This window comes from Schistocerca nitens, chromosome 6 (assembly GCF_023898315.1).
Source record: "Schistocerca nitens isolate TAMUIC-IGC-003100 chromosome 6, iqSchNite1.1, whole genome shotgun sequence".
Lineage (NCBI taxonomy): Eukaryota > Metazoa > Arthropoda > Insecta > Orthoptera > Acrididae > Schistocerca > Schistocerca nitens.
This window is the reverse complement of record NC_064619.1, coordinates 252,373,890-252,399,053: the sequence shown is the minus strand read 5'-3', so window position 1 is coordinate 252,399,053 and position 25,164 is coordinate 252,373,890. Positions and strand designations below refer to the sequence as shown.

The window sequence follows — 25,164 nt, the reverse complement described above, 5'->3', positions numbered from 1 at the left end:
CGCAAGGAGTTGGAGGTTGTGTGATTTACAAAACATGATCCGACGGCAGACCCGATAGCTATATATCGAACATATCCGCAGCAAAAAGGGTATGTAAGCGTTGACTGAAATAAACTTTTTAGTTAAAAGTAAGAAACTGATTCTCTCTCATAAAACGATAAACATTAACTTGTAGTCTGAAAGATATGTGGCACGTTAATGGCGTGTGGAATTTTTCATGAGGTAACAGCCAGCATCTTTAGTGTCCAGTTGCATATCACCACGACATCCCGCCACAAGGAGCGCTGCATTGTCTATAGACTAGCAGCGACCATGGAGTCGAGTTTCAGCCAAACTGACGCGATGCGCCACTGAGTCACGGGAGGTACGTCGCACTGACGTTCTCCCGTCGCTTTAGACGACAGTGTCTCCTATATCCCTCCACTTCTTCATTTCGAACATTTACCAGTTTTTGTATGTAAGTGTACCGTACCTGCCTGCGCAGAGTTGTATGGTAATCTAGCTCACAGTTGACAATGCGTGGATTTTCATTCAAGGGCGCATGTCTTTTTAAGTAGAAGTGGAACATTCGAGTCAGTTGCAGGCAGTCATACTTTTCAGTTGGTCAAGAAAATGGTTCAAATGGCTCTGAGCACTATGCGACTTAACGTCTGAGGTCATCAGTTGCCTAGAACTTAGAACTATTTAAACCTAACTAACCTAAGGACATCACACACATCCATGCCCGAGGCAGGATTCAGTCGGTCATAATTGCAGAAGTGGCTTTACATATAGCAGTAATTGTTATGATTGAGAATATTAATTTAGATGGTGAACGAAGCAGGGGAAACTTGTTGAGAGGAAAATATTAATTAGTAATGAGAGTGAAGAGACTGTCGTAGAGAGTTGTTAAAACAGTAGTTTCCTTATTAAGAATGGCGCAGATACTTACTTTCCGGACTTTGGAATCCTGGAAGATTGTGTGTGCAATTATGTAACTCTAAACGCGTTACCGATTGCATTTCGTACAGTTTGAGCTTCCTGCGCTGGATATCAGTACAACCGCATGGTATTTCGAAGCCTGCATATCAGCCTGTATTTGTAAACAGCTCTACTGCAAATGGATGCTTACTGTGTGAAACAACGCTGCAAGGTTACTTAAATAAAAGTAAGATTCATGTGTAAACTGAGTTGAGTAGTTCATCGTAGTTACTTTTGTACATACTATTATTAATTTTGATAAAATATAAATAAATTACACTTGTAATATTCTTGTACAATGTAAAATATGATTGGTATTTAGCAGTCCCGTCAGGTGCAGGGCAGTGACTTCACAAGTTCAGGCCACATTGATTTTTGGCTGCTTCCCTTTGACGTTTACAGATTTTTCTGCTTTCAAGACCTTTTACATATAAAAACATATACATAATGAGGCCATGCATTTTATAAAAAACAATAGAAATAATCCATGACTTGTAATACATTAATGAACTTAGTAACATTTTGTTTTGTTTCAAGCCACGGCTGCCTAGTACAGAAGAGGTCTTACGGACGAAGAAATTCATACTCTAATAGAAAATTCTCAAGATGATATGATACATCATCTAATATAGTGATGTAGTGAAGATGAAATTATGATAGTACTCTGTGGGATGATAATGCAAAAACTTTTCAGGCGTGTGCTAGTACTTCACAAAATATTACAGAACCTGAACTAAGTACTAATAACGAAGAGAAAGACAATGAAGAAAATTTTCAAACTGTATTTCATGAGGTACGTGCTAGTACTTCACAGAACGCGGATGGACCACTGTGCAGCTCACTTTCTTTAAAATAATTATGGGAATTAAATATGCAGTGTATCCAAAACCCAGAAATACAGAACAAAGATTGAAGTGGTGGGACGGTTGTACAAGATTATAATGTACACATGGGTGGCGTAGATAAAGTCGACATAGTTAGGTCTCCTTAGGAAACGGACAGAGAGTCAAAAAAGCATTGAAACAGACTGATTTATGCAATGGCTGAAATGACTCCTGACAATTCCGGTATTTCATACAGTGACGTAAAAGGGACACTTCGACTGATTGATTGCAAACATGGGACTACACTTGGTCTACTCACACTTGGAAAGCAAATGTCCAGAAGACCGGGATAGCCTAAAAACGATCAAAATTCTCCTTTCTCCACGCCAGGAAGAACAAAGACAGCATTTTCGTTACCAAACGACGTGCGTTTCCAGAATACAGGATCTTACTGGCCAACTTCTGTCTATTCAAAAGGTAGATGTGATCTTTTCTCAATTACAAAGCTGTAATCGAGAACGAATTCGAATTGTTCGTATAGTAATATCTTTTGTATGTATATGAAAAAAAGAACTGTTTTAGATATATCACGAGGAGCAATAATCGTAGCTGTATGGTTCTTTTCGGACTTCACAGTCTCTTAATGTAATTGACTTGTATAATCCTAAAGCGACTTACAAATTCTCTGAACATTTCATGTATTTTAATGACTCTGTATCATGTTTTAAATAATTTGCTATTAATTCAACAAGAGGTCATAAAACATTAAAGCAAGCATTTTGAACAGTGATTTTATATTTTTACAATCACAGTCAATAACGGTTAAGTTTGTCAGTCACATGTGAATGATAAGAAACAATAATTGTCATATACAGTGTTTCGGCCAATTTTACGTATTTTGCTCGTTATGATTGACTGAATATAGTCCATTCTCCGACTATTGACTAAATAAATTAAAATTAATAATGATCTAATAATAATCAAACTGTGTTCAAATCGAAATAGGAACAAAGAAAGGGTACTAGTCACACGATCACCTTCATGTCCTTACTTGCATCTTAGTTCTATCCCCAACTAAATAAATTCCACTTGCATGAGTTAAACTTGCGACCCATAATATTGTAGAAATATGAACCAGAGTGGCATTGGAAGCTAACACATAATAATGGAATATGAGAGGAGAATCAAAAGCTGAACAAACTAAAAGCAGAATTGTAGTGAACAATTTATTAAAAGTGAAATTTATTGTCATGAAAACAACGTCCTTTCATCGAGTTTACACTCACGTTTGTACATTCTCTGTATGTATGTAAAACAACGAATGAAGATTCTCTTATTTAAAAACCTTTTGCTAGCGCTTCAGATACGAAGCAATAAGCTTTAAGTGTCTCTCACAGTGAAAAAATTCCGGACAGTTTTGTACTGGCTGCTGCAGACAGAACGCGCTACCCCCTGAAGTTCACCCGACGCCCTCCAACGGCGACAGTGGGCGCAGGCGCTCCGAAAGAGCCGAATGCTGAACCTCCCGGGATGGAGAGGTCGCCGCCGGTCGGGCCAAACGAAGGAGCCTCCAGGGTGTTCCCGAAGGCCGGGCCCGGAGCGCCTCCTCTGCCCGTGGTATCGAAGCCCCCAGCGCCGAACCCTCCGGCCGAGGCGTCGAATTGCTGGCCGCCGCCGCCGAAGGCGCCACCTGCGGTCTGTCCCGGCAGAGATCCCACCCTGGGGGCGGCCAGGTTGCCGTCTGGACGGATCGAGCCAGACGCGAAAGCGTTACCGGGAGGCGCCAGAGCGAGTCCGGAGGCGGTGGGGGTGGGTGCGGGGGCGGGCCTCGGTGCCAGCGACCGCGGCTGCTGGCCGCCCACCACGCGCCCTCCACCCCCGCCGCCGCCGCCCCCGGGCGCGGGTGCAGGCGGGAAGACGGGCTCGCCCTCGTAGATGACCTCGGCGTGGAAGCCCGACTCTTCGGTGGCGGAGTACTTGACGATCTGGTTGCGGCCGTCGGGCAGCTGCACGGCGTACTGGCCCTCGATGCCCTTGCCGTCGCTGTTCTCCTGCTGGCGGAAAGCGGCGCCGCTCTCCGCGTCGCTCACCGAGTACTGGAACTGGTACGGCTCCGGCTGCAACAGTGGCGGCTTCTTCTGAGGCTAAACAATCACACTGCATCACTGTTCGAACATCATTTAGACGGCTCTTGTTTATTGTAAATGGGGGGGGGGGGAATCAACGGGCAGGGGAAGAAGACACCAATCGCCACAAGAAGTTGCTGTATACGATCTACATCTACATCTACATCCATACTCCGCAAGCCACTTGACGGTGTGTGGCGGAGGGTACCCTGAGTACCTCTATCGGTTCTCCCTTCTATTCCAGTCTCGTATCGTTCGTGGAAAGAAGGATTGTCGGTATGCTTCTGTGTGGGCTCTAATCTCTCTGATTTTATCCTCATGGTCTCTCCGCGAGATATACGTAGGAGGGAGCAATATACTGCTTGACTCTTCGGTGAAGGTATGTTCTCGAAACTTTAACAAAAGCCCGTACCGAGCTACTGAGCGTCTCTCCTGCAGAGTCCTCCACTGGAGTTTATCTATCATCTCCGTAACGCTTTCGCGATTACTAAATGATCCTGTAACGAAGCGCGCTGCTCTCCGTTGGATCTTCTCTATCTCTTCTATCAACCCTATCTGGTACGGATCCCACACTGCTGAGCAGTATTCAAGCAGTGGGCGAACAAGCGTACTGTAACCTACTTCCTTTGTTTTCGGATTGCATTTCCTTAGGATTCTTCCAATGAATCTCAGTCTGGCATCTGCTTTACCGACGATCAACTTTATATGATCATTCCATTTTAAATCACTCCTAATGCGTACTCCCAGATAATTTATGGAATTAACTGCTTCCAGTTGCTGACCTGCTATTTTGTAGCTAAATGATAAGGGAACTATCTTTCTATGTATTCGCAGCACATTACACTTGTCTACATTGAGATTCAATTGCCATTCCCTGCACCATGCGTCAATTCCCTGCAGACCCTCCTGCATTTCAGAACAATTTTCCATTGTTACAACCTCTCGATACACCACAGCATCATCTGCAAAAAGCCTCAGTGAACTTCCGATGTCATCCACAAGGTCATTTATGGATATTGTGAATAGCAACGGTCCTATGACACTCCCCCTGCGGCACACCTGAAATCACTCTTACTTCGGAGGACTTCTCCCATTGAGAATGACATGCTGTGTTCTGTTATCTAGGAACTCTTCAATCCAATCACACAATTGGTCTGACAGTCCATATGCTCTTACTTTGTGCATTAAACAACTGTATCGAACGCCTTGCGGAAGTCAAGAAACACGGCATCTACGTGTGAACCCGTGTCTATGGCTCTCTGAGTGTCGTGGACGAATAGCGCGAGCTGGGTTTCACACGACCGTCTTTTTCGAAACCCATGCTGATTTCTACAGAGTAGATTTCTGGATGCTAAAGGAAAAGAGGAACGATGTGAGTAAATGGCAAAGAAATAAATTGCATTAAAAGGGGTGGATGAGGAAGAAAAGTCCAATTAAGTGGAGGTTTACAATCTTTTGATTCAAAAAACAGATTTTTTTAAATTCCATTTTTCAATCCATAAAAGTGTTTAGAATCCACCCCTGAAACGGTTTTTCCGAATACGGAACTGAAATGTTTGTTATCCGCGGTTGAACAAAAAAATGCACCTGCCTGAAATCGGCCTTTTTCAAACACCAGTTTTTTTCTTTAGGAGAACGAGTTATTGTACCCGTGCTTGGGAGGAAAGACATAAAATTCAAATGAAAGTCTGAACGCGTGTGTTTGGAAGTTAGCCCCCAAGCATTTGCATTCTGGTGCGAAGAATGTGGAGATTGCGACTTTCCTGGCAGTGAGCAGCTTCAGCGAAGGGTCTTCAGCAATTCTGAAGACCATGACAACGATGGACGTCACCCTGGGACTCTATTCGACGCAGTTCGCCAAGCATTCGGACGACCACCGGATTCAAGCGGCCGTAACCGCTTGTCACCGGCCGTACGAGCGGCTCTGGAGCAGCGCAGGATGGCCCAGATCGCGCAGAACGCCCTCTATGAGGAAGAGGAAGGACTAATTTATGGACCCGCAATAGCAGATTTAACGAAAGTTGCATAATGTTGCATTTATATGTAGTCAAAACTTGAAACGCGTTTTTCTCGAAATGACGTTTTGTTATCGCACGGTATGGTAACTTCAGATCAACAGAACCGATTGGTATGATTCTTTCTTTCCGACGAAGCTAACTAAATTGTCTAGGAGTTGTACCACTTTTATTCCGATCCATCAACTATTAATATTTTTACTTGGCCGACGAAGTCGAAAAATCGATGAAAAAAAACCTATTTTTCTTCAAATGTCCGCCATTTTGTTTCCTATGGTCCAAATAACTTAAGCGAAGTACAACTCCTAAAGAATCTTATATACTTCGCTAACGTCAACTCAATTTTGATTTCAGACAAGCCGGCTGACCTGTGACATACCGCGCGTGGAGGTCTACATCGAAATTTTGTTTCGTTCCGACGGAACTTCCGCCTTTGCTCTTCGACATTTCCGGTCAAAAAAATTCCAGTTTGTGAAGGAAATATCAATACACATTTTGACCAAATTTGACATTGATATCTATAAAATATCCCGAGAAAAAAAATCTCAAAGAACATGCTTTTTTCGGGCCAAAGATAGTAAAACTCTTTCTGGTGCGCAGACTTGTGTAAGGTCTTGCTTTGTTGTGCAGAAGGACTTCCTTTGCATTTTTGTGACGACGAATACATAGCAGAAGTCACAACTGTGTGCGGCCGGCCGGAAAACGAGAGATCGGGCAGGTTTGCGCCACCTTGTTACGATGATGACAGACGCCTTACCCAGCGACTCATCGTGCTTTTGTTAACTGCAGGTCGTCTCCGACATTCTCCAAGCGCCTATGAATCTCTTCGATGCTCTGGTTTTCCGCCGAAAGAAACTCAATAACGGCTCTCTGCTTGTAACGCACCTCCGTTATAGATGCCATATTGCGGTCTATGTATAGTGCCGCCGCCTATCGGAACTTCCTGAGAATATAGGGGCTGAAGCGGGAATGTTCCAGTATGTCCCCCAACAAATTCCACATTTTATTTAACCCCAATGGGCCGAGAAAGAGGATATGTTGCATTACTTATCGAACACCCCTCATATAAGAATCAAGTGAAAAGAAACAAAAAGGACTTTGTTCTGCGCAGAAGTAGAGCGAGCTCTGCGCAGTACCAAGGGCGAAGGTTAGGTTTCAGTATAAGACCAGCTGGAGTTATGCGGAAACAGGAGCTGCACCGTGTGATGAAGGTAGTTTAGCCGTAGGAGATAATACCAGTAGAGTGGGATTGGCTCTTTTTTTAAAAAAGAGGTAACAACAGAGAATTTACCAATTGTAAAGACGTGATAAAGATGTGCCACTGTGCAATGGGAGATAATTCTTGAGAAAAGATTAAGGGACAAAATTTTTGATGAAAATGAAGAAAGCGCAGTACGGCTTCAATCTGACGAGATCAACGACACATTTTATATTTAAGGTAAGGCAGCTCTACAAGAAAACATTTTAAGTATGGGAGTTTGACAATGTGTGCTACAATAATGCATGGGAAGCTCTGGAGAACATATGCGTGTAAACATGCGCAGTTGACAGGGTGACGTAAGTTGCTGATGAGGCAACAGAATGGATAAAGCAGAGAAGCGGTTTAAAATATTGAAGTGTACTTCCACTTTTTATGGCTTTCATGTTGACATAATGGGTAAGATAACTGAAAGGATACTTTTATGCCGCGCGGGATTAGCCGTGCGGTCTCAGTCGCTGCAGTCATGTACTGTGCGGCTGGTCCCGGCGGAGGTTCGAGTCCTCCCTTGGGCATGGGTGTGTGTGTGTTTGTCCTTAGGATAATTTAGGTTAAGTAGTTTGTAAGCTTAGGGACTGATGTTATATGTTGATACTGTAGCTTTTGATGATGAACTAATGAACTGGAAAATAAGGAAAATGTTCAACAAGAATTAGATGCATGGACTGGCGTGGGTAGGTACATGGTATCAAACGTGAGGAAGAGTGAGTTCATGACTGTGACCAGGAAGAGAATGGCAGGAAAGAATTTAAAGAAGTCAACAATTGCAAGTATCTTGAAAGTGCAGTGGAAAAAATTGGAAAAAAATGTATGAGGAAGTCAATGAGAGAAGGAGACAAGAAGCTGTGTTTCTTACAAGTCTCAGGAGACTGGCGTGGAATAAAGATGTCCTAAGGAAGATCCTACTATATGAGGTTACACCTATCGCGACATATAGTTCCGTAACGTCGACTAAGTAGTACAAAGGTTTAAGCAAGATATAGGTTTCTGAAATGAAATTTCACTGAATCAGAGTGAGAGTACCAAAAATGCACAGAATGAAAGTGAAGAGATCAAGGAAACGTTAAAGTAGATGCACTTGCAGAAGCGAATATAATCGACAAGGGATAAATGGTACGGAAATAAAGTATGATGTTTGACTTCGAAGTTCCAGTGTAAAATATCGAGGGATGGTTGGGTGAAAGGAGTAAAGGAGGCATTCCGAGGAAAGGCGAGGGCTGTGATGGAGGATGAGAGGATACAGGAAAATAAATAGGCAAATGTGCAAAACAGTCCTAACCAGCGTCTGGAAGCTGTTCTTGATGAAGATGGTTATGCTGATGATGATAATAATCATTTATTAGTAAGAAAAGTCGCGAACTGCAGATTGCACTCGCAACAAATTTATGAAATATTCTGTAATACTATTCATATTTGTGAAGTCTATCTACACCGACGGAAAAAATCTCACCACCAAAAAATTAATGCACAGTAATAAAACTTCTGGAATACACTTATTTAGGTAACATATTTCAGTGATATGCATTGCAAGACGTTAATGTAAGTGCGAGATAACCACTGAAAAACTGAAATGCTGATATTTAATAAGTGGTACAATCGCGTGAATGTTTTGTGCAAGCATGCACACATGCATGCATTGTGTTGTACAGGTACCATATGTCTGTTTATACAGGGACACTTAAAGCTGGTTGTGAATGACGCTGCAGCTATCATCCGATGATGTCCCATTATTTGCTTGATTGGAGACATATCTGGTGATCGAGCAGGCGAGTCAACATGTCGATACTCTATAGAGCATGTTGGATTACAACAGAGGAATGTGGGCGAGCTAATGTCCTGTTGGAAAACACCCCTTGAAATACTGTTCATGAATGACAGCACAATAGGTCGAATCACCAAACTGACGTAAAATTTTTTTGCATTCAGGGTGTGTGGGATAACCTCGAGAGTGCTCATACTGTCATGCAAAATCGCATCCTGGACCATAACTCCACGTGTAGGTCCAGAGTGTCCTAGCACGCAGACACGTTGGTTGCAGGCCCACAACTTGCTTCCTAACCAACAGACGGCCATCACTGGCAACGAGGAAGAACCAGCTCTCCCAGAAAACGCATCAGACTTCCATCCTGCCCTCCAGTGAGCTCTCGCTTGACACCACTGAAGTCTCAAATGGCGGTGGATTGGTGTCCGTGTAAAGCACGCTACAGGGTGTCTCCCCGGGACTGTCATTGAAGTAACCGATTTCGAACAGTTCGTTATGTCATTATGGCGCCAGCTGCTGCAGATGCAATACGATGCCCCAGAGCCATCGATCGAACATGATGGTCTTCCCCCTCGTTAGTGTCACGTTGCCGTCCGGAGCCCAATCGTCTTGCGACCGTTTATTCTCGTGACCACGGCTGGCAGAAATCATGTAGAATTGCTATCTACATTCCTGCCAAGTCTTTCTGCAGTATCACAGAAGAAACATCCAGCTTCTCGTAGCCCTATTACAAGATCTCGTTCAAACTCAGTAAGGTGTCGATAATGGATTCATTGTCGCCTTAAAGGCATTCTTGAATAACATCAACTCACCATATCCAACCTCAAACGGAACTAACGCTTGTGACTATTACATAGTTAAGGCAAACCTGATATGCAATCTCGTATTGACGCTACTAGCGCCACTCTTATGCGACGGATGTGCTAGAAAAGACGTCATCTTTCAGATGTTGTAACATGCCTACCTACTTTTGTTTATGTGGCACAACTCCTCTTGGTCTTGCGATTTTTTTCTGTCAGTGTATAGAACATTGAAACGTTAGGAAACATTAAACGTAATAAAAAAGGAGAGTGTAAATAAGAGAATACCGTCATTACACTAACATTTATTTATTTTATTTTATTATTGCTGTACGCCTATTAGTGTTTCCCAGGCAGAATATTTCACTATGGCAGCGTACCAGCGAAACCAGCAGCCGCTGCTAACAATACGAGCTCTGACTGCGCTGTTCGCGTGCCAGAGCGGATCGAGGAGGATTGAGGCTGGGACGTAATTTGGCTCGCTCTGCTCTAATGGGAGAATTTCATATCGTATATTAGGGAAACAATTCAGGTATGGTATGGCATACAGAAAATAATGTAGATCTTTGATAAATCGACTTCACCAAGATACACTACTGGCCATTAAAATGGCTACACCACGAAGATGACGTGCTACAGACGCGAAATTTAACCGACAGGAAGGAGATGCTGTGATATGCAAATGATTAGCTTTTCAGAGCATTCACACAAGGTTGGCGCCGGTGGCGACACCTACAACATGCTGACATGAGGAAAGTTTCCAACCAATTTCTCATACACAACAGCAATTGACCGGCGTTGCCTGCTGAAACGTTGTTGTGATGCCTCGTGTAAGGAGGAAAAATGCGTACCATCACGTTTCCGCCTTTGATAAAGGTCGGATTGTAGCGTATCGCGATTGCGGTTTATCGTATCGCGACATTGCTGCTCGCGTTGCTCGAGATCCAATGACTGTTAGCAGAATATGGAATCGGTGGGTTCTGGAGGGTAATACGGAACGCCGTGCTGGATCCCAACGGCCTCGCATCACTAGCAGTCGAGATGACAGGCTTCTTATCCGCATGGCCGTAACGGATCGTGCAACCACCTCTCGATCCCTGAGTCAACAAATGGGGACGTTTGCAAGACAACAACCATCTGTACGAACAGTTGGACGACGTTTGCATCAGCATGGCCTATCAGCTCGGAGACCATGGCTGCAGTTATCCTTGACGCTGCATCACAGACAGGAGCGCGTGCGATGGTGTACTCAACGAGGAAACTAGGTGCACGAATGGCAAAACGTCATTTTTTCGGATGAATCCAGGTTCTGTTTACAGCATCATGATGGTCGCATCCGTGTTTGACGACATCGCGGTGAACGCGCATTGGAAGCGTGTATTCGTCACCGCCATACTGGCGTATCACCCCGCGTGATGGTATGGGGTGCCATTGGTTACACGTCTCGGTCACCTCTTGTTCGCATTGACGTCACTTTGAACAGTGGACGTTACATTTCAGATGTGTTACGACCCGTGGCTCTACCCTTCATTCGATCCCTGCGAAACTCTACATTTCAGCAGGATAATGCACGACAGCATGTTGCAGGTCCTATACTGACCTTTCTGGATACAGAAAATGTTCGACTGCTGCCCTGGCCAGCACATTCTCCAGATCTCTCACCAATTGAAAACGTTTGGTCAATGGTGGCCGAGCAACTGGGTCGTCACAATACGCCAGTCACTACTCGTGATAAACTGTGGTATCGTGTTGAACCTGCATGGGCAGCTGTACCTGTACAAGCCATCCAAGCTCTGTTTGACTCAATGCCCAGGCGTATCGAGGCCGTTATTACGGCCAGAGGTGGTTGTTCTGGGTACTGATTTCTCAGGATCTATGCACCCAAATCGCGCGAAAATGTAATCACATGTCACTTCTAGTATATATATTTGTACATTGAATACCCATTTATCATCTACATTTCTTCTTGGAGTAGCAATTTTAATGGCCAGTAGTGTAGTTTTTTGTTCGCCATTTTAGGTAGCAAACTTTGACAGCCACAATAAAGATCATAGAGCTTCAGTTAATATCGATTAGGATGGACACAAATTTTTTTTTATAAGATTTACGCTAACCGCAGTTATTAGAACACGTAAGAAAATCAGTTGGGTGATTGTGAGCGCTACTTGCTGTGTAAGGTGCTGTTTTGTTCATTACATGCATTTCCAATTTAGTACATTAGTCACCATATTAGGTATCCTCCAGGGGCACCTTCTTCGACCTCCTCACAGTAGCGGCTGTTGGCTTGAATAGCTTATGAGGAGACCAAACACAACCAGAAAACACCGCCCGCAAACTTCGACGTCACCCAGGTCCCAAACTCAGCATTTCTGGATAGGGGTCTCCACTTCAAATAAGTCCAGTTTTTCGTTGTCAGTAGCGTATTGAGCGTGGTAGATATTTTTTTCTACTTATCTTGCATTAGACTTTTACTAAGCACACTTTGAAGTTCCTTAATTGTTCTTAGCTTCTTTTTTATGCCGCTCTGAGTTTGAGAAATATGTAATAACACAAAATATGCTGAACAAGACTGGTACAGGATGAATTTTGTTTGCATTTACATTATATTAAAACTGTTGATTTTCTTGGTTGTTTGGATTAAAATAGTTCAAATTGCTCTGAGCACTATGGCACTAAACATCTGAGGTCATCAGCCCCTAGAACTTAGAACTACTTAGACCTAACTAACCTAATGACATCACACACATCCTTGCCCGAGGCAGAATTCGAACCTGCGACCGTAGCGGTCACGCGGTTCCGAACGGAAGCCCCTAGAACCGCTCGGCCACAGCGGCAGACTAGGATTAAAATCGAAGGACTAAAACATAAACATAAGAACAAAACTACGTATATTTAAACGCGTTGAAAAAACGGTGATGTCCCTTTAGAAAAGAGCATTGAACTTGCACTAAAACGCTGGAGGACCTCGACTGGGAGGGGGGAGGAGGTTGGGGGGCGGGAGTTTTGAAAATGTGCTCTGTATAGGTGTCGCCACCGGCGCCAACGTTGTGTGAATGCTCTGAAAAGCTAATCAATTGCACATCACAGCATCGTCTTCCTGTTGGTTAAATTTCGCGTCTGTAGCACGTCATCTTCCTGGTGTAGCAATTTTAATGGCCAGTTGTGTATTATATCCCTGTTACCTTCAGAATTTAAAAGTGTTTAATCCAGTCAGCACTGTAAAGAGCTTACCCTCAATCTAAAAATGCTGTAAATATAGAGTTGCTTTTCTTCAATCTATGTTCTAAGAGAAATCAGTACTGCCTCGTGTGATCCTATCTTTCTTCAAAACCCAAAATACTCTTCGAGGTCGACTTCTACCAGTCTTTCATTCTCCTGCAAATAACTCCTATCAGTATTTTGTAACCATGACTGATTAAACTGGTGCTTTGGTAATATTTATAACTGTCACTTGCATTTTTTTGGAATCATAATTAACTAAGCATTGAAATGATTACGCTGAAACCTGTTAAATTTTTAATAGTGTACTATTTACCAACGGAAAAGCTTCTTTACACCATACATTTCGTTTTTGGATAGCAAAGAGAAGTCTATTCAGTTTTTAAAACTTATCTGTTCTTGCTTCTACAATTTCAATAACTTTTTGAAATAACTCAATAGCACTCGTGCCTTGTCACGCTAATGGTGAATTCCCGAGTTGCCTCTCGCAAATTATTAGGCGGAGGTAGCTGTACAAGGTGATGTGTTATTCGCACCCCTGTAGCGTATTCGTTCCTTCCGATCGTTCAGTAGCAGCCGTTCCACATTGCAGCCGTGAGTCGTTAGTAGCTCTCCCCGGACAGGATGCAACTTGCGGATATAACATACAGTGACGGAAAAAGTAGACTCCGTACATGATTACTGGCAGCTGTAGTCACGAGAATGTACGGTCGCAAAAAAGACCGACCGATCTCCGGCCGGCGACATGGCACTACAGGGAGGAAATCCCATCGTGTTCGTCGTTTGGCTCTAGGGCATCGTACTACATCAGAAATTTGAGCAGCAGTCGGAACCACAGTGACACAACGAACTGTTACAAATCGGTTACTTCAATGACAGACGCCCTGCAGCGTGCATTCAATTGACCCAAATCGACAACCATTTGCGACTTCAGTAGTGTGAAGCGAAAGCTCATTGGAGGACAGGATAGAGGTCTGTTGTGTTTTATGATGAAATCTGGTTCTGCTTCGGTGCCAATGATTTCCATATGTTGGTTAGGAGGAGGCCAATTAAGGTCCTGTAATCAAACTGTCTGCGTGCTAGACACACTGGATTTGCACGTGAAGTTTCAGTCCGCGGTGCGATTTCGTATGACATCAGGAGCGCTCTTATGGGTATCCCACGTACCCTGACTGCAAATCTGTACCTCAATCTGGTGTTTCGACCTGTTGTGCTGCCATTAATTAACAGCATTTCAGGGGTGTTTTGCAACGGGATAACGCTCGCCCGCATGCTGCTATTGTAACCCAACGAGCTCTGCAGAGTGTCGACATGTTGCCTTGGCCTGCTCGGTCACCAGATCTGTCTCCAACCGATCACATATGGGACATCATCAGACGACAGCTCCAGCGTCATACGTAGCCAGCGTTAACCGTCCCTGTATTGACCAACCAAGTGCAACAGGCCTTCATCCCACAAAATGACATCCGGCGCAACATAATGCATGCATGTTTGCATGGTTGCGTTCAACATTCCGGCAGTTACTCCGGTTGTTATTGTACCAGCATTTCACATTTCGAATTCCTTAAATTAACACCTGTCCTGCAATACTGATGACTTTTTTGTTACTTAGACAAATGTATTTCCGAAATTTCATTGCTCTGCGATTTTTTTCCGTCTGTGTATTTTCTCCTTTGGTATCTTAAAAGCATTCGCCTACTGAGTGCAAAGTCGTTCCACCGGAAAGCAGTGCCACTTTTCCAGCGCGGAAACCGTAATACGTTTGCAGTTCTAAGTGTATTGTGTGTCAAGTAATTAATAGGCTTCTCTAAGTACTATGGGTCTTAACATCCGAGGTCATCAGTGCCCTAGACTAAGAACTACTTAAACCTAACTAACCCAAGGACATCACACACATCTATACCCGAGGCAGGATTCGAACTTGCGACCGTAGCGGTGGCGCGGTTCCTGGCTGAAGTGTCTAGAACCGCTCGGCCACTGCGGCCGGCCTCGTCCTCTCTCTTCTACTTTATATCCTCTACACTGCTGATCTCCAAAAGCAACCCTCCAATCTATCTCCTTCAGTATCCCGATGCTCCTGCATTCCTAGCCTTCTACCCAACACTCCAGAAATCACAACGATCCCTCCATCTAAATCAGGTTTCCTCCTGGTGTAATTAGTGGTTCCTGAAGATTAATTCCTGTAAAATATGGGCAATAACGGTAGAACGAACCAACTTTAGCTTTTTCATTCATGATTTTTACCTCAGAATTCACAACCTTCTATCTAGTTAACTGATGAGATGATGAGGTCTTAAATACACTAAAATATGTTGGAACAAGCCTCGAGCGACAACTAAGAGCGAAAATTCACGTCGTAACCACCCAACAGAATGTCTACGTTGGAATAAACTACTGACTGGCCGAACATTAGGATCGCGACGCTCTGCTGTAGTCAACAACCACAAAAACTCCTTCTGTTCCATCCTCTCGCACACCAATGTTGCCTGAATATCCACTCCACCCAAATTATTTCATCCCTTTCAAAGACCCTGCACTCCGTCATGCTTTCCACATCCGTTTACCTTCACCGCACATGGATCCTCTACTGTCTCATAAAATTACCATCCCTTTTCATCAAAATGGTTCAAATGACTCTGAGCACTATAACGACACATTTAACTGTTCTTACAGTTTCAAGCACTTCATATCCTGTCCCAGCGCAACTTCAACGGCTCTCTATTCCAGACAATGTAAACCGCCTCGATACTTAATCATCCTGTCATCTATAACTTCTCCTCACCTGTCCCATTCCAAATTAATGTCCCCCCTCCCTCTTCCTTCTATATCTTCCCCACCCATCCTCCTGGTTACACTATGACCAAACGAGGTGGCGCAGTGGTTAGCACACTGGACTCGCATTCGGGACGACGACGGTTCAATCCCGCGTCCGGCCATCCTGATTTAGGTATTCCGTCATTTCCCGACATTGTTTCAGGCTAATGCCGGGACGGTTCCTTCCCCGTCCGTCCCTAATCCGACGAGACTGATGACCTCGCTGTTTGGTCTCCTCCCCAAAATTTAGCAACAACAACTGGTTACACTGTGGTCGTGCTTACACACAAGGCTTCTTCCCATTTTCTACCAACTATCCATTTCCATGGCACTGAACCTGATATTTACAGGACATCAGGAAAGTTTCCAACCGATTTCTCATACACAAACAGAAATTGACGGGCGTTGCCTGCTGAAACGTTGTTGTGATGCCTCCTGTAAGGAGGAGAAATGCGTACCATCACGTTTCCGACTTTGGTAAAGGTCGGATTGTAGCCTATCGCGATTGCGGTTTATCGTATCGTGACATTGCTGCTCGCGTTCGTCGAGATCCAATGACTGTTAGCAGAACATGAAATCGGTGGGTTCAGGAGGGTAATACGGAAAGCCGTACTGGATCCCAACGGCCTCTATCACTACCAGTCGAGATGACATGCATCTTATCCGATTGGCTGTAACGGATCGTGCAGCCACCTCTCGATCCCTGAGTCAACAGATGGGGACGTTTGCAAGACAACACCCATCTGCACGAACAGTTGGACGACGTTTGCATCAGCATGGACTATCAGCTCGGAGACCATGGCTGCGGTTATCCTTGACGCTGCATCACAGACAGGAGTGCCTGCGATGGTGTACTCAACGACGAACCTGGGTGCACGAATGGCGAAACGTCACTTTTTCGGATGAATCCAGGTTCTATTTACAGGATCATGATGGTTGCATCCGTGTTTGGCGACATCGCGATGAACGCACATTGGAAGCGTGTATTCGTCATCGCCATACTGGCGTATCACCCCGCGTGATGGTATGGGGTGCCATTGGTTACACGTCTCGGTCACCTCTTGTTCGCATTGACGTCACTTTGAACAGTGGACGTTACATTTCAGATGTGTTACGACCCTTGGCTCTACCCTTCATTCGATCCCTGCGAAACCCTACACTTCAGCAGGATAATGCACGACAGCATGTTGCAGCTCCTATACTGGCCTTTCTGGATACAGAAAATGTTAGACTGCTGCCCTGGCCAGCACATTCTCCAGATCTCTCACCAATTGAAAACGTTTGGTCGATGGTGGCCGAGCAACTGGCTCGTCACAATACGCCAGTCACTACTTTTCATGAACTGTGGTATAGTGCTGAAGTTGCATTGGCAGCTGCACCTGTACACGCCATCCAAGCTCTGTTTGACTCCATGCCCAGGCGTATCAAGGCAGTTATTACGGCCAGAGGTGGTTGTTCTGGGTGCTGATTTCTCAGGATCTATGCACCAAAATTGCGTGAAAATGTAATCACATGTCAGTTCTCGTATAATATATTTGTCCAATGAATACCCGTTTATCATCTGAATTTGTTCTTGGTGTAGCAATTTTAATGGTGTAAGGGTATGTACAACTTGTATCGAAATCAGTGGGCAGTTTGTAAGACTGAAATGTCATCAAAGCGAAGCAGTAGAAGGGAGTGAGACAGGGTTGTAGCCTATCCCGATTTTTTTCACTTTGCACACTGAGCTAGCTTTGAAGGAAAGCAAGGATAAATTTGGAAAACGTTTGGGGAGTAGATAAAAGAATTTGAAGTTTGCTGATGATATAATTCTGTCAGACACAGAAAATATCTTAGAAGAACAGCTGAACGGAATGAATAGTGCCCTGAAAAGAGGTTACAAAATAAATGTCAACAAAACTAACAGAACTACAATGAAATGAATTCGAATTAAATAAGGCGATGCACTGGGAATAAGATTAGGAAATGAGACACTAAATGTAGATATGTTTTACTACTTGGGCATCAAAACAACTGACATAGGCTGGAATAGAGAGGATATAAAGTTCAGATTGGCAAGAGGACGAAAAACGTTTCTGACCAAGAGAGATTTGTTAACATCTAATCCTGGGTGCTTATAAGCAAAGTGCAACTACTCACGGACGTTCATTGTGGACTATAATCATCATATGATGTGCTAAGGTGGAACCGATTTACATGGAAGAAAATTAGTTCCAATTTTGGCCACCCGGTGCAAATCGTGAGATGTGAATGCAAGAAAGATGTATAGAAATGTTTCCATATGTAACGGAATAGGAAATCGATGGAGCATAAAAGGTCAAACAGATGGGAAAGCCATAAAGTTGATTTTATTATTAACCGCCACTTACGGAATTTCTTCAATCTGATCTACAGAGCCGGCCGAAGTGGCCGTGCGGTTAAAGGCGCTGCAGTCTGGAACCGCAAGACCGCTACGGTCGCAGGTTCGAATCCCGCCTCGGGCATGGATGTTTGTGATGTCCTTAGGTTAGTTAGGTTTAACTAGTTCTTAGTTCTAGGGGACTAATGACCTCAGCAGTTGAGTCCCATAGTGCTCAGAGCCATTTGAACCAGCCATCTGATCTACAGAGACGTCGGCGAGATGTTGTTCAGCGTCAGACCAGCACCTGGTGGGCTAAATTGGAACTAATTTTTTTCAGCGTAAATCGGCTCCACATTAACGCATTAGCATATCTGCCAGTTTTTACTGCCTTACTAATTGCAATCCATACTGGACCTCCGTGAGTAGCTACACTTTAATTATAGGAAGTCTTTTCTGAAGACATTTGTCAGGAGTGTAGCGTTATACGGAAGTGAATGTGGAAATGTAGCCTTGTATGGAAGTGAAACACGGACAGTAGGCCGGACAAGAACAGAACAGGAGCTTTTGAAATATACTGTTACAGAAGAATGATAAAGGTTAGAAGGGAAGATCAAAGAAATAATGAGGGAAGAAGGAATTTATGACATAATTTGATTAAAAGAAAGGTTGACGTATCATGTGAGGATAAGGAACCGTCAGTTTGGTAATGACGGGAAGTGTGGTAGGGGGAGGTGGCCGTTAGAAAGTGAAGAGGGACACCACGGCTCGAATAGAGGAAACAAGTTCGAATGGATGTAGGTTGTAGTGGTTACGCAGAGATTTTACAGGACAAAGTAGCACAGAGAGCTGCATCAAATCAGTCCTTGGACTGAAGAACACAACAGTATCACTCATCCATACTATGTAATGGGGATGGTGGTTATCGCTGAAACAATTGTTTTTCGGTTGCATCGATTTTTTTCCACGCCAGATTAACCTGACCGTTAAAACCGCTGAACATAACCAGTTTCTGAAATAACCGATTTTCGGTTTTTTATTCTTATTATTTCCTGTAATAAAGGTAGAAATCGAAGTTTCAAGATACAAAGAATCAAAATATTAAATTGAGATGACAAATAAAAGAAAACTTAAACTGTACACCGTTCTCTGCTTTCCTCTGAAAGTGATAATTGATTGAATACTACAAAAAAAAAATCACCAGTACTCTCCTATTGATTCCAATTTTCTGAAACGCTGCTCAAAACTTACGTTGTAATGAAGAATCACACCAGTATTTGGATTTTACGAGTAGTCAGTACTAAAAGGTGGAACTAACGCGGTCGCTGGTTCGAATCCTGCCTCGAGCATGGATGTGTGTGATGTCCTTAGGTTAGTTAGGTTTAAGTAGTTCTAAGTCTAGGGGACTGATGACCTCAAATGTTAAGTCCCATAGTGGCTAGAGCCATTTGAACTATTTTGAAACTATCGTTGAGTAACTCTGGTTGTTCAAATGGCTCTGAGCACTATGTGACTTAACTTCTGAGGTCATCAGTTGCCTAGAACTTAGAACTAATTAAACCTAACTAACCTAAGGACATCACACACATCCATGCCCGAGGCAGGATTAGAACCTGCGACCGTAGCGGGTGCGCGGTTCCAGACTGTAGCGCCTAGAACCGCTCGGCCACTCCGGCCGGCTGTAACTCTATTTTTCCCGTTAATTTGTCCGTTTTCAAGGGCTACAAGCAGGTAAAGGCACATTATGTTGACGCAGGCAGATCAGCAACTTTCAGTTTTTATTGTTACTATGAACTAATTGTTGTTAAGCTATTAATTTATTACTGTTACGTACTGTACCACCCTCCATTCTTACTTCAGAGAAATGGTAGAAAAATCTTCAATTTTTCAAAGGAAATAAATGATTGTATTTCATTGCTACTTGATTTCGTAAAGATATTTCCAGATTGGTTAGAGCCATACTGCAGTACAATGGATTTCTAGCGAAGCAGCAAGAATCTACCATACAGAACAGTAGCAGCTTACCTGCTGCACACTGCAAGAAAACTACTGGTAGAAGACGAGTATTTTTGGGCCACATATAATATACTTAGCTCTAACAATAACCACTGAAAAAAAAAAGAAAAACAGGAAACGAGAGGGACAATTGAGAGAACAGCATGGCGTGCCCGGAATTTCAAACTGAAAATGATCAACTTATCGTAACTTTACAAAAACGGATTTTGTTTTACTGATCGTGTGATAGATGCTCACTTCTCTGGCCGGCCGCGTTTGTCTGGTATAGACCACACCTACACACGTACCTTAAGCCATGACATTATTGTCTCAGCGATGCTGTAGCAGTTCTTATACCATGTGCTCGATTCTGTCAATATTATCTACATAGTACAGAGTGTTTTTCCCATTTTCTATAATATTGCAGTACTTTAATCCGTTTGCAAAGTTGACGAAAGAAGTCCTTCTGTTTCAAAAAACGGTTTATGTAAAAACGAGAAATTTTAGCTCCGCTGCTATGGCTAATTGGTTTTTCGGCTCTTTCACTCTGTTATTAGCAACAAATAAAAAAAGAATCTTTTTTAATCGAAGCCAAATTTAATACCGGAAAATACCGATTAGTCAGAAACGAAATATCGGTATCCTCTATAACTGGTCGGTTTTTGCTATCCCTGCTACGTGATGCGCAGGCTCACCGGTCCGAAGACGTCGTCCGCTAACCGGCCAGAGACGTCGGGCCGGAGGCCGACGGCCGGCGACCGTCGAGGAGGAGGCGGCGGCTGCGGGGGCGGCGGCGCCGGCGCCGCGGCGAGTGGGAGGGTGCCCGGGGGCACCCCGGCCGAGCGCCCGAACGCGTCCAGAGCTCTGCCGGTCGCCTGCGGCTGCCCGAAGCCGCCCAGCGGCCTGCTCTGGGCCTGGGAGAACGCGTCCTGCGGCCTGCCGCCCTGCAGGGGCCCCGAGAAGCCTCCGAACGCCTGCTGCTGCTGCTGCGCCACCGCACCCCACAGAGCGGACACGCTCACCAACACCTGTTCACAGTAGTTGCAGTTTTCACATTCGATTCGGTGAACTAATGTCAGACAATAAGTCTAGAAAGGCATGGAAAGGTGCGTATTAAATGCGTAAGGCTGCTCACCACTCCCCGTTTGGGACGTGGAAGGTGCTCAGCCTTCACTGCCACAGCACCAGGATTCTACATCTACATCAACATCTGTTCTCTGCAGAACACTGTGCAGCGGCTGCCAGAGGGAATTTTTCCTTATACCACGCTTTGCAGCTGTTCCTCGTTTCATTCGCGTACAGAGCAGTGGTAGACTAACTGTGTAAACGTCTATACACGCGCTTTAATTAGACTTATCTTATCATTATGATCTCTACGAGAGCAATACATAGCGAGTAGTAGCATACGCCTAGATTCCTCACTTAAAGATGATTATTGAAATTTTTCAAATAGATTTTCGCGGAATAGTTGGCGGCATTATCCAATCGCTTCTTCAGCATAACCATGACACTCACCTATGTGTCTTACAAACCTGTGACCATTGGTGCTGCCCTTCTTTGAAGACTAAATATCGTGGATCCCGAATTCAGGGTGAATCACGAAGATATGCAAAGATTATTCTACAAGTAAATTCATTTATTTTGTAGGTCTTTATTTTTCCCTGAGATGCTTAAGCCTCTTCTTTATCTACGACAAAGATTGAAGTAGCAGAAATGAATTAAAATTTGTGACCTCGAGGCCCGGCGGCATCACAAATTTTATTTCATTTCTTCTGCTTCAATCATTACCGTAAATTTGTTTACTTTCCAAATGGCTCTGAGCACTATGGGACTTCACATCTGAGGCCATCATTCCCCTAGAACTTAGAACGACTTAAACCTAACTAACCTAAGGACATCACACACATCCATGCCCGAGGCAGGATTCGAACCTGCGACCGTAGCAGTCACGCGGCACCGGACTGAAGCGCCTAGAACCGCTCGGCTACCGCGGCAGGCCTTTACTTTCCATTAAGAACGTAGAAACGTTTATGTCGTTGTTGGCAACCGTTAGTAAGTTGTTTCAGTCGTTTCCTAACCTTGAAATGCGTTAGTTTTCTGTATTGTTCAGTGAAAGAACATAAAAATACTAGTGTATTTAATTTCAACATGAATTCACGTATGCAATGGTATTAATAAACGCAGATTATCTGACACATTCACAGAGTTTCAGCTAACGTTATTACCATCATTGTTTCAAAATTAAATTCTCTACAATTTTTGTTGAAAACTTTGTGCAGTTGTCTGGAATTTAAAAAACAAATTGGGCCAAGTAGTTAATAAACTAAAAATTTTACGAAATTACTTCTTTTCTTCTCTGGATGTTCTGGAAGACTGCTGCAGATACACACTTGGGACATGTTTTATTAGATTCACCAGATCAATAACAACAAAATAAATGGAAATCGTGCTTTACTTTAACCTCATACAGTTTTTCAGTGGCTTCATATTAGCAAACCTGCCAGATTTCAGGCAAAATCTTTTACTAGCCGTAACTCCGTAACTAAACATTTGCGGACCTATATTTATATGAACTTTTTTCTTTAGTTTTACTTGTAGAGTGACATATTAAAATATTTGCATACCTTCGTGAATCACCTTTTATATGACCAACCTTTTATAGACTTACAGTTTTGCCGTATCCTGCTAATGAACCAAAATGTGCTTTACATATTATTAGGATTTCCCTCTACCAAAACTACATTTCGGTAGTTTTGGTTCAGCACATAAATGACATAGTAAATGGTAGGATTATCGTTAGTATTGGTAGCACTGGTATGGAAAGAAACATAAACGAATGGATGAGAAAGAAACTGGAAGCCAACGACTTCTCTTTGACTTGTTTTTATGTTTTCCGCGTAATTGTAACTGTACATCGTCTAGTATTAGTCCATTGTATATTTTATAACCTTACAAAATATAAATTTCATTTTATATATAAGGAAAATTAGTTGATACAAACAAATCAGTTACATCTGAAGCAAGTACAGTTTATATGCAGAAACATAAAAAATTAAATACTTATTGTTGTAATTTAGTATTCTGTGGAACATTCTTCACTGTGATCAAATATAAGAGTTTCCTGTTATTGTTGATAAATGTGAATACTTTTTACAAATAACAAACATGTTTTATATAACGTTTTTTTTAATTTTTGGTACAGCATCCCTTTGGTTTACGTTACAAGTCAACAATTTTTTTAGAAGAACCTAAATTAAACATTCAAATCATTTTTATTGTCGTATAATACTCTTTATTTTTAAGTAACAGACAGAACGACATCTACGTAGAGCAAAACTGTTTCGTAGGTTATGTGACCCTATGTGGTTCACCACTTCTGGTTACTATGGGAATCTACAATGAGCGCCAAAAAAACTGGTACAGACATGAGTATCCAAACAGAATACGTAAACAGGCAGAAAACGGCGCTGCGGTCGGCAACGTCTGTTTGAGACGACAAGTGTCTGGCGCAGTTGTTAGATCGGTTACTGCTGCTACAATGGAAGGTTATCAAGATTTATGCAGGTTTGAACGTGGTGTTATAGTCGTCGCACGAGCGATGGGACATAGCATCTCCGTGGTAGCTATGAAGTGGCAATTTTCCCGTACGAGTGTACCGCGAATATCAGGAATTCGGTAAGACATCAAATCTCAGACATCGCTGCGACCGGAAAAAGATGTTGCAAGAACGAGACCAACGACGACTGAAGAGAATCGTGCAACCCTTCCGCAAATTCCTGCAGATTTCACGTTAGGCCATCAACAAGTGTCAGCGTGCGAACCATTGAACGAAGCATCATCGACACGATCTTTCGGAGCCGAAGCCCCACTGTTGTGCCCGTGATGACTGCACGACACAAAGCTTTATGCCTCGCCTGGGCCCGTCAACACCGATATTGTACTGTTGATGACTGGAAACATGTTTCCTGGTGGGGCGAGTCTAGTTTCAAATTGTGTCGTGTGGATGGACGGTACGGGTATGGAGACAACCTCTTGAATCCATGGACCCTGCATGTCGGCAGGGGACTTTTCAATGTGATGGAGGCTCTGTAATGGTGTGGGGCGTGTACAGTTGGCGTGATATGGGACCCCTGATTCGTCTAGATACGACTCTGACAGGTGAAACGTACATAAGCATCCTGTCTGATCACCTTCATCCATTCATGTCAATTGTGCACTCCAACGGACTTGGACAATTCACTCAGAGTCGCTCCAGGAACATTATTCTGAGTTTAAACACTTCCGCTGGCCGCCAAACTCCCCAGTCTTGAACAGTATTGAGCATATGTGGGATGCCTTGCAACAAGCTCTTCAAAAGAGATCGCCACCTCCTCATCCTCTTACGGATTTATGGTCTCAGTTTACTCCAGAACTGCTTCAGACGTTAGTCGAGTGTTGCGGCACTTCTGCACGCTCGCGGAAGCCCTACACGATATTAGGCAGGTGTACCAGTGTCACAGGCTCTTCCGTGTAGTAAGACACTGACCACATGCGCAAACCAAGCATCTAAATAAAGTGACGCTTGATAGTCATGCAACATAGCTAATGTGCAGGTAACGCAGTCATCATCTTAACTGACCAAGGCAACCAGGAAAACTACTGTAGTCCATGTTTACTTGTGACAGTTTAAGATAGCCTACACTAGTTTAACAACTCCATCTATCAATCATCCTATGTGATCATTCCATTTAATATTCCCACTTAATATTGCAACAAGACATTTGTATGAGTTGACTAATTGAATTTATGACTCACATTGTAGTCATACGAGACTGCTTTCCTGCGTTTTGTGAAGCTCACAGTTTTACATTACTGAACATTTAAAGCAGTTCCTCAAACTTCGCATAATTTCAAAACCTTATCAGAATCTAAGAATGTTTTGCAGCATTTTTCAGATAGTACTTCACTAGATATAACTGCGAATGGCCTGAGGATACTCCGATACTGTATGCCTGTCAACGTGGAAAAACAACGCCTTGCATACACTACCTGTGGCACCCCTGAAATTACAGTG

The 25,164-nt window shown here is 43.4% G+C and overlaps 1 protein-coding gene across 1 annotated transcript in view; it reads right to left on the bottom strand.

The window, feature by feature from the left end:
• Positions 1–2,996: 2,996 nt before the first annotated feature.
• Positions 2,997–25,164, bottom strand: part of LOC126262479 (cuticle protein 19.8-like) — a 28,171-nt gene continuing 6,003 nt past the window's right edge. Inside the window, exons 2-3 of the mRNA XM_049959142.1 lie at positions 20,807–21,139; positions 2,997–3,901 (exon numbers count right to left, since the gene is read on the bottom strand). Of these exons, the coding sequence (XP_049815099.1) occupies positions 3,230–3,901; positions 20,807–21,139 (1,005 nt within the window). The 3' untranslated portion in view covers positions 2,997–3,229. The remainder of the gene's footprint in view (positions 3,902–20,806; positions 21,140–25,164) is intronic.